The sequence below is a fragment of the Megalops cyprinoides genome, chromosome 13, assembly GCF_013368585.1.
Source record: "Megalops cyprinoides isolate fMegCyp1 chromosome 13, fMegCyp1.pri, whole genome shotgun sequence".
Lineage (NCBI taxonomy): Eukaryota > Metazoa > Chordata > Actinopteri > Elopiformes > Megalopidae > Megalops > Megalops cyprinoides.
The window spans coordinates 5,004,921-5,021,970 of record NC_050595.1 but is presented as its reverse complement, the minus strand read 5'-3'; the positions used below and the strand labels follow the sequence as shown (position 1 = coordinate 5,021,970).

General features: G+C 47.9%; 1 protein-coding gene across 1 annotated transcript; it reads right to left on the bottom strand.

The window, feature by feature from the left end:
* Window positions 1-2,874: 2,874 nt before the first annotated feature.
* On the bottom strand, window positions 2,875-16,730 carry slc22a31 (solute carrier family 22 member 31). Its single transcript, XM_036543158.1, has 9 exons — window positions 16,145-16,730; window positions 11,898-12,001; window positions 11,602-11,756; window positions 9,766-9,934; window positions 9,335-9,480; window positions 8,077-8,185; window positions 7,626-7,840; window positions 6,382-6,493; window positions 2,875-5,531 (listed from the first exon to the last, which is right to left on the bottom strand). The coding sequence occupies exons 1-9, from the start codon at window positions 16,532-16,534 to the stop codon at window positions 5,078-5,080; spliced, it is 1,854 nt and encodes a 617-aa protein (XP_036399051.1). The 5' UTR covers window positions 16,535-16,730; the 3' UTR covers window positions 2,875-5,077.
* Between the last annotated feature and the right edge of the window lie 320 nt (window positions 16,731-17,050).

The window sequence follows — 17,050 nt, the reverse complement described above, 5'->3', positions numbered from 1 at the left end:
CACGTAACCACTCCTCTTTATGACTACACCCCTGACGTATGAGGCTGGTGCGGTCTGGCCGCATTCTGGCAGCATTTGCCAAGTCTATCATATCCAGGCTGACACCTTGTGGAGGAAAGGTCTCTGACTCCTGAACTGGCTGAACCGCATAGAAACACGCGGCGGAATTCATGCATTCGTGCATTGTTCTGCAGCACGTGCCGGGCGGCGGAACACCATACGCAGACACACAGTCAAACAGGTCTCTGGCGCATAAATGTGACTCAGCATTATTCATGTGTTTCAGTAACTCGCAGTAAACTGGAACCACAACATAATGGTGGTGGTATCTGACCAAAAATGGTGCTCAATCATAACCAGTCTCGACCACATCCGGTCTACAAGCAGAGGTGTGAGGTCCAGTAGACATTCTGACAGTATTTCAAGAAACTTTCATCCATGGTTTCGACATCAGATCAATTTACGACCCAACTAAGCCAAAACCAACCAAAGTTATCAGGTTGAACAGCATACAGGTTAGCTTGCTAGCTGCTAGTTAATAGGCTGTCTTGTACTGTGGTAACCTGAAAGATAAGATGAGAAAAGAGGAGGACAGAAAAAGAGGGTAATGACTGGAAAAGAAGCAGAGAAGGAAAAAAAAAATCTTTTAAAAAAGCAGTCTAACAGAGAGAAAAAAGCGAAAGAGAAGAGGTTGATTAGATAGGCTAATGGAGGAGAACATGAAAAGAACATGAAGCCAAAGGAAATGTAGTCTAAAATTAGAGCATGGCTTGAGCACTGATGTTCTGGAAAAAGCAAGGGGGAAAGTACATTTATTAAAAACATGCAACAACTCCAGTATAAAGATTTCACAAAATGAATGACCAGATACAGGCTATCCTCACCCTTTGGGAACAGCATGAATACTGGGGCCACCATTCTTATTTATCTATTCCCCCCAACAAATAAATTCCTGGACAGACATAGGATTAAGTCAAATATTCAGAAGAATATTAACACAGAGTAAATATTTGTACACTTAAATATACTTCCACGTGAGGTAGAGTGTAAATATTTGGTGGTGTGACATGGCCGGTCTTAAGGTTTGAGAATGATAGGACATGGAGCAGAACAAAATGCAACTCAGAGTCTTCAGACAGATGTTTATTCAGCCACCGGCTGAGTGAGGCAGGGCACACAATCAGAGGGTGAGTACATTTCCTTCAACTCTCTGTCACGGGTTCACGCAACAAAAAACTAACACAAGTCGTGTGTTGAAAGACGAGCTCAAAGAACATCAATTTTTTTTTTTTTTTAACTTCACTGCAGTTCTTTTTCTTCCTCTCATTCTCACTCCCACTTTTTGTAAAACTCATTCATGGTGAGATTTTTATAAAAGTTAATGTGGATTGTCTGCGTATTGTTATGGATTTTTTGAATGGGGGCTTTTTTGACAGAGGGCCTGTTGTAACAGCCAAAAACCATCTTTCTAAATTGGACATTTAATTTTGATAGATTTTATATAATATTCATTGGACCAATGTCCTTTCGGACAATGATTAAGACCTGAGGAATCCAAAATACATCAAAATCCACCCACAGATCCCAGAACCCCTCCACAGAAAACCCAAACCTACCCTAACAATCAGTATCATCAATTCTCTGTTTGATGTTAGTTTGAAGCTACATTTTCCATTATTTTTGTCCATACTATCCAATGTATTCTCTGAGAATACGGTGATGGCCACTTTCTCCCGTAAAGATTAATGAGTCATTGAATTTGTGTTACGTCCCATCATACAGTGATAAAGTACCATGCTCTGACCAGCAGATGGCAGTGTTCCTGCTATTATGTGAATAAATGTGATGGAAAAAAGTCCTGAGTTATTTACAGCTTTACATTCATCTGATAATGTTTTAGACATGAAGGGTTAAGGGTTAATGTTACACTGAGGATTGACAAATACGTTTTGCAACAATTCAGAGAAAATTTAAAGGAAAACAGAAATGATCATACAAAACTACTTGTTCTTCTTCACTTTTTCCAAGTCATCCTCTGCTGAAGTAAAGTCACTACCTTCAATATTGTGACCAGCTGCAGTTGTTGCCACTTTAACAGTACAGAGGATGCTGGCATGGAGTACCAGACCTGTGTCTTCTTTCTTGGCCCAAGAGACTGATCTCATTGGGTGATGTTGATGCATAAAGTAAACCCTCACATCCATATTTTCCTCATTTAGTGTCAGCAGGTCCCATCCTGTAGCCATCATAGTAACAAACAATTCAGATGCTCTTACACTGAGAACAAACTGATCACCTCTGGAATTCCTCGTCATCACGTGACCTCTAGCCCTCTTTTCTTTAATTGTTTTATGGTCTCTCTGTCTTCTTGACTGCTGTTCAGTATGACTGCGATGTAAAACTGACAGAACATATTACATTATTACGGACTGAGCGCAAAAAACTCAGCCTGGACACAGAGAAACACAACCACAGCTGCACGCGCGTGGTCAGAGGAGTTAGCATGGTTACCTCGCGCTCTTTTAACCCCAGCTGCTTCACCACTGGATCCTGACCAGCACCTCCTCCTCCTCCAGGGGGAAATCTGATTAGGGAGCCTATCTGTCATTGGCAGGAGGCGGCATGGATTTCCAAAGAATTCCAAATCAAATCAACCTACTTCAAACATGTGACCATGCGGTTATGGAAGGTTCCAAATCAATCCGGTCAACAAGCTCGAGCGCCACATGCAAAAGGCTATGATTCCCAGAGAAGCTGATGAGAAAACATGAGAACATGAGCTAACTTGCTTATTGACAGGCATCAGATCAGGACCTACACAGATCCACTGATCTGTATCATTTACAGCTGGTTTCATCTGATAATTGTCGTCCGTTATCAGCACATCCACAAGATATCAAGATCAGTGGATCTGCAATGTCCCCTTTGACCTCACGCCCGTGAACAAACGAAAGACCGCTCCAGCTACGGATTTAATCTCGTATGTGGATCGCTGCATAGCCTGTCTGACCGCTTCCATGGCATTCTGACATGCATTCACTTTGCTTCCAACTAGGCCACCCGGTTAAACTTCTGGAGCAATCCTGGAAGAATAATAACAGAAAATAGGCTATCCTTTCATTCAGTATTCTGAGTATCATCCTTTCATTCAGTGCTGTGAACTTCATTCTCATCGCAGTTTAAATCAAAAAAAAATCTTCAGATTCAGGGGCAAAAACATGTTTGAATGAATTTAATCAATGAACACAACTGGACAAAGCCTGCTTCTCACAAGATTGTCTCACAACACTTGACAAGTTGAGAGGGCACGCTGACAAACCAATCCATTGCATTTCAAGTCTGTGAATCCTTGCGTCATCATTATTTCATATCAACCATGATGTCGTTTTTATTGCAACATGATAAAAATCAGTTTTCTATAAGAGAATATGACAGAATAACAACTGAAATTCAAGTTTTGGCCTGACGTGGCATTTATGCTGGCTGTAAACACACTCTTGGTTCCTGAAATTGAAGGAGGTGGAAGCAAACTGTGGTGGTCTCTACAGGTCTGGCTACAGGTATGAGCTAAACTGTTGTGGTCTCTACAGGTCTGGCTACAGGGAGGAGCTGAGGTTTATGATCATGCTGATCAAGCCACTGGCCCCAAGCCACAGGCTGTTTCACACACGATTGAGAACACGAATGTGAATGATGTTTTTTCATCTGACCAATTGGACCAGTTCGAACCCATTCCCATGGTCCTGACATGGCCCAAACACAGCATATGACAGCATATTTAACAAATTGAGCAGGGCTCCACCCTCCAGCCAGACAAACTTGGCCTCAGCAGCTGGTTGACCGGGATGGGGGCTGTTTCCATGGCACACAGGAGCTACAGGAGACCAACCAGCTTCGCACCACTGAAAAGGGGCAGGGATCAAAAACACCCCAGAGGACACTCAACAGTGGTCTGTTTGGTATAAGACACATTTCTTTTAAACTTGATTACTGAAAGCATGACAAATATGAAGCAGCTGACTGACAGACACAGAGAGAAGGCACAGCAGAAGCACTCTGTTCGCTGAAGTCTCACTGAGAGCTCAAACGTTTAGCACTTCTGTGAAAGCCAAGCATTTGAGGACAGACTTAACGAACTGGCCATGCTCCTGCTTTGCCACCTGTTCTGCTTGGAACGACCTTGTTTCCTTACTGGTCTTGAAGCCGTGAGTTTTCCACGCGGTGATCGAGTCACTGTCAGGTTGTGCTGCCCTTTCAAGGATTACAAACTCAAGCATCAATGAGGTCCTACACAGAGTGGCACTGTTTGTGTCTGGCATGTGACCTGGACACCAGGAAGTGGCGAACCTTTCAGTTCTGCCAAAAACAGAAAAGACAATGGAATATTCCAGGACAGTCTGTAAATAACCTACGCTCTGATTTCTCTTTGAGTCTGAGAAAGCAGTGTAACAGAACACATAACATTCCGCAGTTTAGACCGAGTCATGTTATCAGGGTGCTGAAATTGGCCTCCGGTCACAAGATGGCCGTAATGAAAAGCATGAGTCCGAACGAAATAGGGCTACATGGAACGGTCCCAAAATAGCCTCTTAGTGGTTGCAAAACCCTCAACATTACACAAGCGCTGCAGCAACGGAGAACGAAACTGCTGCTGCTGCTTCTTTTTTACGAAAGTGATGCGGATCTTCACAGTACAAAGTCCAAAAGGCAGAGGAACAGTCCTTCAGTGGCACCATCACAGCACACTGCTGTTGAAAACAGGTTTGGAGAAGCTCTTTTTTCCCTTCAGGCAAAAGGACCATAGTAGTACTTTGAAGCGGATTGGAAAGGTGCACCACTGAGGACTGCATAGTCACAAAACACCATGGCTCCGGCCTTCTGTGACTGACTGACACCTGCCTTTGTGGAGTGTTAGGTTCAGGTCTAAGGCCTGTTCTCCATCTGCCCATCACTGTCCAGGTGAGATCTGACCCCTGGGGAGAGAGGAGCGTGGCCCTTGGAGGGGAGGTGGGGAGAAATAAGGAGTTGGGAGGGGAGGGGTGTTTCTTGAACACAGATTTGGGGAACCCCGGGGGGGCTATGATGAGTCCTCTTCCTGCAGAGCCTGGTTATCCAGCCCCCCGTGCACAGTCCCGTTGCTGGCCAGCAGGGGGGGCTGTGGAGGCAGCGCGATCTTGTACGGCAGCGTGTCCTTGGCCAGCATTTTCTTGGTGGCGGCGACCAGGCGGGAGTAGTTGTCGGGGTTGTACTCGGAGGCGGCGGGGCGGGTCCTGAGCAGGGGCAGGTTGTCGCGGTCGGCGCGGGACAGGAAGAGCGGGGGCCGGCGCAGGTTCTCGCCGTCCTTCAGCGAGTCGGGCAGCGGCTTGCGCTTGCTCTCGGGAAGCAGCATGATGCAGAGGACAGACAGCACGGCAAAGGAGGCGAACACCACGTGGTGCAGGAAGTAGCCCCCGTTGTTCTGCAGCTCCATCAGGGAGGAGGCCGCCATGCCCACGCAGCCCGCCGACAGGATCAGGCCCAGGGACCCCCCGCTGCGCAGACACACACGACACCATCAGTGTGCGCAGACACACAGAGCATCATCACAGCATCATCAGTGTGCGCAGACACACACAACACCATCAGTGTGCGCAGACACACAGAGCATCATCACAGCATCATCGGTGTGCGCAGACACGCACGACATCATCAGTGTGCGCAGACACACAGAGCATCATCACAGCATCATCAGTGTGCGCAGACACACAGAGCATCATCACAGCATCATCAGTGTGCGCAGACACACAGAGCATCATCACAGCATCATCAGTGTGCGCAGACAAGCATGACATCATCACAGCATCATCAGTGTGCGCAGACACGCATGACATCATCACAGCATCATCAGTGTGCGCACATGGATTTGGGGTAGTAAGGAGTGCAAACATAAAATTCCACAATGGAAGTGAATGGCACATGTGCCTTTTTAATCACACTTCAGTGCCCCTTAACACTTACTGTCAAATTTGTCCGTTAAAATTCACTTGGTATTAAAAGTCTTATCGATTAATGAGTGTTATAGTCGGAGCAGAGACCTACAGACACACCCCTTACAAATATTTTTTAAATGATATACTAGTCACTTATATTGTTTAATCACATTCACTTGCCATTGACTTGCATTGTCGCATTTTTTGTCTGTGCTCCTTACTACCCATAATGCAACGGTTCTAAAGATTATAGAATTTTCAACGATAACAATGGGCAGTTTTCCCTCTAGTTATTCTACGCCCTTTGGTGCAGACACACACACAGCATCATCAATGTGTGCAGACAAACACATAGAAGGCACACACACATGAATGAACAGAGCACTGCAGCGTGAGGTCAAAGGGCACTTACCGCACCACGGTGGGCATGACCTCGCTGGCGAAGAAAATGCTGAGCATGGCCAGGGCCTGGGAAGCCAGCAGACCCAGTAAAGACAGCACGAGGACCAGCCCGCCCCGCAGATCTGAAAGAGACCCGCACAGGAGCCCCACTCACGCAGCAGTCACCGAAATGCCCTTTCAGTGATCACTCTCCAGAGAACATTTAAATACCATACACCTTTACATTCTTACATTATTGGCATTTAGCAGACGTTCTTATTACATCTTACTTACATCGGTTATAGCTTTTTTCCTTTTTTTACAATGTTATCCATTTATACAGCTGGATATTTACTGAGGCAATTGTGCGGTAAGTACCTTGCCCAAGCGTACAGCAGCAATGCCCCAGCGGGGAATCGAACCGGCAACCACTCGGTTATGAGTCCTGCTCCTTAACTATTATACTACACTGCCACCCTCAAAATCACATCACTTTGTAAATATTAAAGTGTCGATGCTTAAAGCAGAGGATGAGCTAAAATCCTGCCTGTTTATTGGTTGATCTCCCACACTGCCCAGAGCTCTTCTTGTAATGAAATGGCTTTCACAGGCAACCCTCCATGGTGTTCAGTCCACAAGCATTATAAAGCAGCCATCAGGAGAGGACTCTAGCTCCTTCTTGCTTAAACAGTAGATAAAAAGTACTACATGCACAGTCATTTGAAGAGGTGCGTTGTTCCAGGCATTCCACAATGCAATAAAAACCTTTCAGGAACAACTTCTGCATGCGAGAAAGAGACTATTTACATTGACTTTGCCCCACACTGATTCATCGAAGGGCATTTATAGAGTTCATATCCTGTTTATCTCTCATGCTTGCAGTATCATGAAATATGCCGTCATGTCTTTGGCATTCGTCTGCTAGGAGCCTCTGCAGTTTACAGGGATAATAATGACCCCGAGGGCACCTGTAAGGGTGTGGTGCCTTTCAATCTCCATGCAAATAAAAAAAACCTGTTCTTGGATTATTTTCATATTCATATTTTCACGGCACGTTCTGCAGCATACAGTCCTTCCATGTGTAAGTAGGAGAGAGAAAGAAAAATACATTTTGTCCCTAATAAAAATGACTCTAGAAACCGGCACAAAGGTCTTAACCGTCACTAATAGCTCATGAAAGAGCAACATTTCTGCCCTGCAGAGGATGTCCTTGCTGGCGGACTGTCTCACAGTGTGGCCCCGCGAGCGGGAGCCGAGGCGGGCGGGGACACTCACACTGCATGAGGGCCAGCAGCAGGAGCGAGGACAGGCCCGTGACGATGGCGCAGAGCAGCAGCATGCCCCTGCGGCCGACGCGGCTAACGGACAGGCAGAGCAGCACGCAGGCCAGGGCGCCGGTCAGCACGCGCAGGAAGTAGATGACGTAGAAGTGCGAGGAGAAGCTGTGCAGGTTCCGGGTGAAGCAGTACTGGATCCCTGTGCCGATGAACCTGTGTAGGGGGAGGGGAGAGGGGCGGATCCGTCAGAAACCCCGCCCCCAATACCGCTACTGCGAAGGGGTCAAAAGCATTCCGTGCACTCAATAGGCAGGGCCCAATTGTGAGGTCACAATGGCTTAGCGGGCGGGAGAACAAAGGAGGTCACAGGAAGGCGCCAGTCTGATTGACCCTGGCTGTGGGGTGGTCGTGGTGGCGTTGCCGTGGCGTCACCGTGGGGACACACTTACAGGGTGAAGCCCAGGATTAGGCAGTTCCTCCATATGACCCTGGTGTGCCGCAGCTCCAGGATGTTATGGTACTGAGGAGGGGTGTCCTCACAATACGCCACGTCCATCTCTGAGGGGTGGGGAGAGAGGGAGAGAGAGAGAGAGAGAGAGAGAGAGAGAGAGAGAGAGAGAGAGAGAGAGAGAGAGAGAGAGAGAGGAGAAGGAGGGAGGGTTAGGGAGAAAGAGAATGAGAGGGAAAGGGAGGGAGAGAGGTAGAAAAAGAGAGAAGGGAAGGAGAGAGAAAGGGACAGAGAAAGAGAGGGGGAGGGAGAGTCAGATGTCACACACTGGTATCTCCCAAACCTCAGCACAAATGACGCCTGAACCCCTTAATATCTAGCCCAACTAAATTCCTAATGCTAACCACAGAGAATGCACCCGACTCATTAGAGTTGACAGGACTTGATTTGTTGCACGGTGCATCCTTAATGTAATTTCAGCCAGCGATGTGGGTCATTAGGGTCAAATTAAAAACCCGGGATACAAACGGTGGCTTACAGTACCAGCCACAGGCTGCTTGGAGTCAGTGTGGGTGCTGATTTACACTGAAGCCTCTCCAATGTGTGAGCTGCACTGCACCAGCCCCGCTCATCAGTACAGATTAGTGATTGATCGATGAGAAAATTCTGAAGTCCTGACTGCTCAGTGCATCAGGATGTAGCGGAAACCGGAGAGGCGAGAGACTACGGGGAGGCTTAGTTATGGATGGTGAGGTGAGGAGAGGCAGCAGAGCGCAGCCAAACCACGGTCATGTGGTCATACAGATGTCCTCATGTTCTTCCTGCCCTGCGAAACTGTTCATTATATTACATTACTGTCATTTAGCAGACGCTCTTATCCAGAGGGACTCACATAGGTTACAGTCTTAACATGTAATCCATTTATACAGCTGGGTATTTACTGAGGCAGCTGTGGGTTAAAGCACCTTTCACAGGGATATAGCAGCAGCCCCAGTGAGGAATCGAACCAGCAACCTTCTGGTTACAAGCCCTGCTCCTTTCCACTATGCTACACTCTCACCAACTGCCACTGCAGGAGACTGCAAATGATTCCAGGGACTCCTGATCTGAGAGACTCAGAGACTCCTAATCTGATGATACCCCTGTAATGGTCCGCAATTGTCTCCCTATGCACCTGTGTGCGGCATTTCACAGATACGGTGTAACACGGGGCGGACCCGGTCATGCATGTTCTGACAGGTGCAGGTGTGTCGTCTGACCTGACAGCACGTTCTCTGCAGGGTAGATCTCTTCATTCAGACACACGCCGTTCCGGGTGGAGAAAGTCTGGATTGACCTCCTGGCCTGTGGGATCTGACCAGTGGCCAAAAGCCAGCGAGGAGACTCGGGAAAAAGGGAGGAACAGCTGGAAACACACACACACACACACACACACACACACACACACACACACACACACACACACACACACACACACACACACACACACACACACAAACACACGCAGAGTCAGGGCAACTATATCACCTCCTACCAAATTACTTCTCAGGAAGGCTTATGTGTAACGACTTGCCGTCATGTTATATTTGGCTGATGTGTTGCACGCACTGGATTACTTATTACTTGTTATACTGCCAAAAAAAAAAAAAAAAAAACAAAATCAAACAAGAGGCTCTGTGCTGTGACTCACCACCAATAGGACAGCAGGAACAGCAAGGGCAGGGTGGAAACAGCCTGCAGAACCGGCCAATCACGGCACATAACGGCCACCCCTGGCAACAGCAGCTCTGCGGCTACTGCGAAGAATCCACCAATCATAGCCACCATCAGGCGGTGGGGCGGGTCACACAACTCGAGTCCTTGGGGAGGGGGAGAGAGAAGGCCGTACGTTACTTGTTGTAGCAGCCTTGAATTGGACATGTGGCCAAGTGACTCATAGCGGAATAAACTGTCTTCAGGACTGTGTAACCTCTGCTGCAGCAGCTCCTTTCTCCCACGAGCCCCCAACGGAGAGGAGGAAAAGGCCCACTTCCTTTCAGCTGCTCTGGTGCACTGTACTGTTTTTTCCTTTCCTTCTTTGATGATCTAGATCCCTCAAACAGCCCTCCCTCCCTCCGACGCAGTCATTCCTGCCGAAATCCTGTCAGGGCTCAACCGGCCGTGACCTCAGAGGAATGCACGTATGTAAGTGCTGATGTCAATGGGGCCTCCCGCCCCTGTGCTGCACCCAGCACCACCTGCCCCGCACGGACACACACAGCTCCCGCCCCTGTGCTGCACCCAGCACCACCTGCCCCGCACGGACACACACAGCTCCCGCCCCTGTGCTGCACCCAGCACCACCTGCCCCGCATGGACACACACAGCTCCCGCCCCTGTGCTGCACCCAGCACCACCTGCCCCGCACGGACACACACAGCTCCCGCCCCTGTGCTGCACCCAGCACCACCTGCCCCGCACGGACACACACAGCTCCCGCCCCTGTGCTGCACCCAGCACCACCTGCCCCGCACGGACACACACAGCTCCCGCCCCTGTGCTGCACCCAGCACCACCTGCCCCGCATGGACACACACAGCTCCCGCCAAACGCACACACACACACACACACTGACAAACACACACACACACACACACACACACACAGACACACACACACACGTACAGACATATGCAGACACACACACACACACACACACACACACACACACACACACGTACAGACACACACACACACTGACAAACACACACACACACACACACACACACACTGACAAACACACACGTACGTAACAATCACAGGAAAGTTCCAGGGAGAAAGCATGGAATCTGAAACAATGGGAAAAGAGAACAACAGCCCAGGGGAGGACGGCCTTCTCACTCCTGCGTGAACAAACGGCTGTTTCCACTGCCGCTCACGCAAATCTCGCCTGCGTCAGAGGCTTTCTGCTGGAGGTGCAGGGGTCACCGATCTCAGGGAGTGGGGGACAGAGAGGCGTGGGGGCAGCTCTATCATGCTGGGCCTGGTGGCCTTCTGCCCCGGCCATATTCTTTCTGTCTTTCTGCAAAGGACCAAGCCTGCCCTCACCACAGCAGCAGCAACAGCTAACAGAGTTATGGCAGGAATGCTGACCACTAGTGGCTATACAACCCCGCCCCCCCACCTCTCTCTGCCCGCACACTCAGACACACTCAGCATACCAGAGGTCTCAATGGGTCCTTCAAGGACCAGAACCCAACATTTCTCACCAGAACCTTCCCAGCCAAAGCTACATGAATAACAAACTTGAAGCCAAACTGGACTGGAAGAGGTCACAGTGAAGGCTCATACAGCTGTCAATGTCCCTTATGCTTACGAGCCACAACATTGTTTTACACAGATTACCTTTACTTCTCTATTAAGTTCTAAGAGCAAACATGTGGAAGTGCAGGCCATCATGCAGTATGTCGCTGGGTGATGGGGTGTCGGGGTGACGTGGGTGTAAGGGTGATGGGGTGTCGGGGTGTAAGGAGGGGGGCGTACTCACGGGAGATGTAGGAGGACAGGAAGACCCCCGCCAGCATGGCCCCCTGGGAGAGACGCAGGAGCAGGAAGATGACGGGGCTGTTGGACAGACAGACGGCCACGCCCAGGAGTCCTGACAGAGCGACAGACAGCAGAAGCCCCTGCCGCCGGCCCAGCCTGCATGTACAGACACACGCACGCACGCACACGCACGCAGACACACGCACACAGACACACAGACAGACACACACACACTGTTAGCTGATCCTTGCGTTCGAAAGAACGGAACCATTTCAGGGAGGAGCGGTTCCCACTCACCAGTCACAGAGGGTCCCCAGGAGGATGTAGCCCAGGATCCAGCCAATCATGAAGCAGATGTGCTGAGTTGGGATCTGCCAGTAGTTCCCACAGACCAGGTTCCACTGCAGTAAACGAGACGGGGGCAGGAGGAGAGAGAGAAAGAGAGGATGAGGTGGAGGAGGAAGAGAGAGAGCACAGAGAAAGAAGGGAGAGAGGAGAGAAAGAGGGGAGAGAGAAGGGACAGGGGTAGAGAACAGAAGAAATAGCAAATGAGACACAGAGTGGAAGACAGAAATTGAAAGGTAGTGGCAAACCGTGAGCAAGAGGGCAAAAAGCAGAAAAGAAGAACCAGAAAAACGTACAGATAGGACGAACGAGAAGATGGAATCTGGATCAAAGAGATGAAAAAATGCTGCTTATTGTCGCTGCAGTCACCCTGTATCTGTCACGTGTTAGACCGTGTTCATGGTGGACTAAACATTGGCTTTGTTCACACCTGTCACAGAGTTTGGAGACCAGAGACCAGTGGAAGTGCTCTTCAAAGCGAGCGCGCACATGTGAACGTGACCTTGTTTCTTATGGCTCTTGACCCTTACGTGGGCCACCCACACAAAGGCAAGGGCAGAGAGGCTTTCTTCCACTCAGCCGGCTGGATTTCACCATTTGTTCCTCACCTGTAAGGCAGCTGGGCAGTTCACATCGTGTATTATGCTTTCTCTGTCTCTCCCTTCATAATTGACTATTCAACCACAAACTTGGCTCAGACCAAAGCTTGCATTTTTTCCCTGTGCACTGATATGCTGTTCTCCCTCCCGTTTCACTCCTGTACAGACTTACAGGAATGCGTGCACGCACACACACACATACATACACACACACACACACACACACACACACATGCACAGACACACACTACACACACCACACACACACCACACATAAACACACTGATCAGGGCCTGTGGTATGAGGAGGCAGAATGCAATATATTGTAAGGAATGCAGCAGAAATTTTCCCACTGATAAACACAGATGGGCCCTTACATGAGAGCTGGCCTGTTCTCTCCCCTCTATCCAGCCTGCAGGAGGAAATGCCCTCTCTGGAGCCCCTCTGTAAGGACGGGAACAATGGGCCTGTGGCCAGCAGGAGAGGGGAAACATGAAGGCCAGAACTAGCAGTTCGCTAAGCCAGGAAGAGCAGGGGGCTAACAGCTTCCTCCCAACAGGAAACACAGAGCCATCATGGCTTCCTTCATCGCTCACTCGCACACACACAGGAGGCCCAGGAATAATGCGGGTTCGCACTATGTTCCATTAATGACATTTAGCAGATGCTCTTATCCAGAGCATCTTACATACACACAGATTATAATTTCATCCATTTATGCAGCTGAATATTTACCGAGGCAAATGTGGGTTAGGCACCTTGCCCGAGGGTACAGCAGTAGTGCCCCAGTGGGGAATCGAACCAGCAACCTTTCAGTTACGAGCCCTGCTCCTTACCACTATGTCACACTGCTGCCGTTTCCGGAGGATCCGCTACTGACGACCCACCTGGGTGTGCTAAACATTAGTGTGCTGCATGCTAAAGCATGTTCCCTATCTGGTGTGTGTAGGACGAGCTCGGCGGGTTGCACTGATAGTCTACCTGATGCAAACGGCTGCTGAACGGATATGCTAAACTGGAGCACTGAGCAGTGATATGAGGCAGACAGAAGCTGTAGTTTGAGACTCTGTTGCAGTTTGTCCTTTTGACTGCTTTTCTTTACATATAAAATGTCCAAGTCAACAACCCCAAAAATGGCACCAAGAGTAGCTGTCAGGAAAAGGACCAGAATGTCAATCGAGCCACTTCGAAATCAATGTGAAGTGGCTGAAAAAGTCAACAAGTACTAGAATAAAAAGCACCCTAAGGGAAAACGTTTAGTTGGACATACCAAGCACACACTAAGCCAACAACCCCCTGATTAATGATCTCTAGTGGTGTGCTTTTAAATTTATTTGACATTGAGATATTCTACAACTGTCAAGATAATTAACTTCTTGTGTAAACAGTGACTTACATCAGGGATCGACACTCATTCACACCGTGATGAAGGAAAAGTAAATTATTTTTATGGTGTAGAGGATTTCATTTGGTTCTCCTTCATGATGACTTTTTTATCATTATTAATTACTAGCATGTGATCTGTTCGTTCAACTCTGTAAACTTTTGAAGTGACTGAACACATTAACCATTCCAACACACTGTGATGCGCCAAGCCGAACACTTCCCCGGGCTTTATTTTCTAATAAAACTTTATTCTAGTTTATCCTTCTCACGCCAAAACCCCCATAACGCGAGACGCGGGTGTTAATAAGGCTCTGTCTGCTTTCGGGACCGTTTATCGCAGAGACAGTAGGCCGCCAGGAAATGCCCATCTCAAAGTAAGCCTTCCTGGGGCTGCCTTCTCTCTGAAGTCGCAACGTAAACAATATCTACGTGTTGTTTGGCTTGGGCATGACACTATCTGCCTGGAAATGGACTGCTGTCAACTGCGTAAAACTTGGTTACAGCTCAGTCGCTGTTTACTTACTGGGGGTGTTACGATCAATCAATCAGTCAAGGTACAAGTAGGCCTACAACTTTGTAGCAAGCGATAAAAGTTAAGCGCAAGTTTCTTCGCGCAGCGTCATCCCAAGCATTAATGTAGGCTACGTTTGCATGTGGCAGTCTCTGCTCTGATCACGGCAAAATTTCCCCGAAATTCACAGCGTATAGCAGCAGAACAGTTCATACTAGAAAACTAAAGAAATCGTTATTTCTAAACACGTCTTTTCTTGACCAATGCAATTACACATTCCATCCTGGACAAGGAATACTGGATCCACCGTCTCAGCAAAAACTGTCGTCATGTATGTTTACCGAGATCATTATTGCAGCCGTTGTTTGACAGGGCAGTGGCTGGGTCTGTTTAAACAGGACTGGCAGAGAACGCTAACACACCGGTATCAACAAATACGGATCCGCTCCACTGAATGCAGAAGAAGCAGTCATGCGCTAATTTGTTCTTTCAAAGGGTCAGAGGTTGAATATTTAGATAGAGCATTACTGGACTAGGTAGCAAGCCAAGTGCTGCCACTGGGCAAATATTAACGGTTGTAACTAGCTAACGTTTGTTCAATGTAGAATATATGCCGTCCATTTCTATGGGTACGAGTAGCCTGCTTACCATACGTTACTGCATTACTATAATACACTGTATCACCTGGAGGTGTAGTCACGGGATTGTGATTGGTTTATCGCAAAGTTAACACCTTAGAAACTAAAATGTAGAGTCAAATGCACTAATCCCAGTCAAACAAACATAACATTTTTAGACCTCAAAATATGGTCCATATTCTTGATTGCTCGGCATTTCCCACACCAGAACATAATGGTTTGGAAATGGCCTGTGGGTGTTGAAAGAAAACATTTTGCACTGTGTTGTGGAGAGCACAGTATGGTTCCCCCAGCTATGAGTTCCCTGCTTGCTAAATTCTTGACATATTATCAGGGGTGCCAGTAGGATTTCAAAATCCCAAAACAAATTGACGTCACCCGAAAAATCCAAAACCATGTAATTAGACGGACAGAATAAAAGAACACCTTTCAGTGTTAGTTCTGGCGTATCCGTTCTTACAACCAGTTAGTCCATCAAAGGCCGTGCTATAACTGAAACTCAAAATGTGTGTATTTAAATGTATGACGCCGTTACAGAAAACAGACATAGGCCCTACTGCTGCTGGCTCTCCAAACTTACAAATCAACCAATAGAAAGTCATGCTTTTTTCCCCCAATACGGATGAAAATGCAAAACTGGCAAGCCTGACAGCATAAATATGGCATGACTGTAGGTCCCTATAACACAGCTACATTAATGTTACATTGCCTTTTCTCTTACGCATACGGCAATAATGCGGACACACTGGAGTTTTGGAATTATTGAAGCTTCACAGGTAGCCTAACACTGTTCCAGGACACAGAACCCCAGTTAAGTACGCTTCCAGAATGACCAGGAACCAGGTGATAGTTATTAGCAACCTGCCAGTTAAGATGACTCACCCTAAAGACACGGTACAATACAACCAGCTACCATCGCTTCCCTGATACCGATACGTTTACCTGTTAGCCACGCTAAAAGTGAACATATACCAATGACATTTCCCATTTTGTAGAAAAAGTGATTTAAATAAAGTCGTATAATGAAATATAAATGAAATCATATAAAGTAGATTGCACACTAACCTCAGTTACATAGTTGGTCTGAAGACCCGCTTCATGCGTGTATTCCCATCCTCTTGTGCACGGCACCACTTCTTTCGGGACCTTTTCTGTAAAATTGGTGTAGTTTGCGGGGTATTTGTACAGTTCGCAGTGACTCAAGCCGGACCCCTCCACCCATGGAATCGTGAAGTTGAGGTACTCCTGTTTGGAAAGGTTGCTGAGAAGGAACGCTGCGGGCAACAAAGACGGGTCCGGCTTGCAGTGGTACGTCTCTGGAATCAGCGTGTAAAAGATGTCGGAAAAAAGGTTCAGCGCCACAGCAAAGTTTGGGATCCAGCTGAAAAACGCTACGGTGCGGTTGTATCGTCCAAAACCGCCAATTCGGGGGTAAATCCTGGTTTCAAAGTCCATCGTCTTGTGACCGTACCGCTGGAGCAGCTGTTAAGTCAGAGGCTCGAAGTCAAGTCGGATTTTGCCAACTGCTAGCAGCAGCGAGTCAGAGGGAACCGGCATGCAAATTAAAGCAATTGGTGGGAAGTATCCTAACCCGTGAAAGCAACTTTCCTCCGTCGGTCACTAGAAAGCTAACTACCCCCTGACAGCTCTGTGTTACGTTTATAACCGTCTGTGATACAGAGATAAGGCATCTGCGTAACATCAAGGTGTCACCTGCTATATAAAGTGTATTATGAATAGGCGACACGCTTAAATCGTTTACGTAAAAACTAGTAAACTAGTGTCACGTTGATCAGTAGCCAAGCCTGAGAACGAATTAAGTTCCATTTCTGGGATGGCTGAGTCACGAATACCATGTCGCTCTGTCATGTTGTCATATGTAACAGGAATGTGAAGTCACGAGAAAATAGCGACTTATTATGTTTCCGTATTTCCTGATGCTTGTTTGGAGTAATCATGTGAAAAGTTTGG

What these genes read in the sequence shown, in the direction of transcription:
- slc22a31 (XM_036543158.1), bottom strand. Translation starts at nt 16,534, where the DNA reads ATGGACTTTGAAACCAGGATTTACCCCCGAATTGGCGGTTTTGGACGA. An exon ending in AGACCAACTATGTAACTGAG is followed by an intron (nt 12,002 to 16,144) that starts GTTAGTGTGCAA and finishes CGTTTACTGCAG; the next exon opens with TGGAACCTGGTCTGTGGGAA. An exon ending in TGCAGAGAACGTGCTGTCAG is followed by an intron (nt 8,186 to 9,334) that starts GTCAGACGACAC and finishes CCCACCCCTCAG; the next exon opens with AGATGGACGTGGCGTATTGT.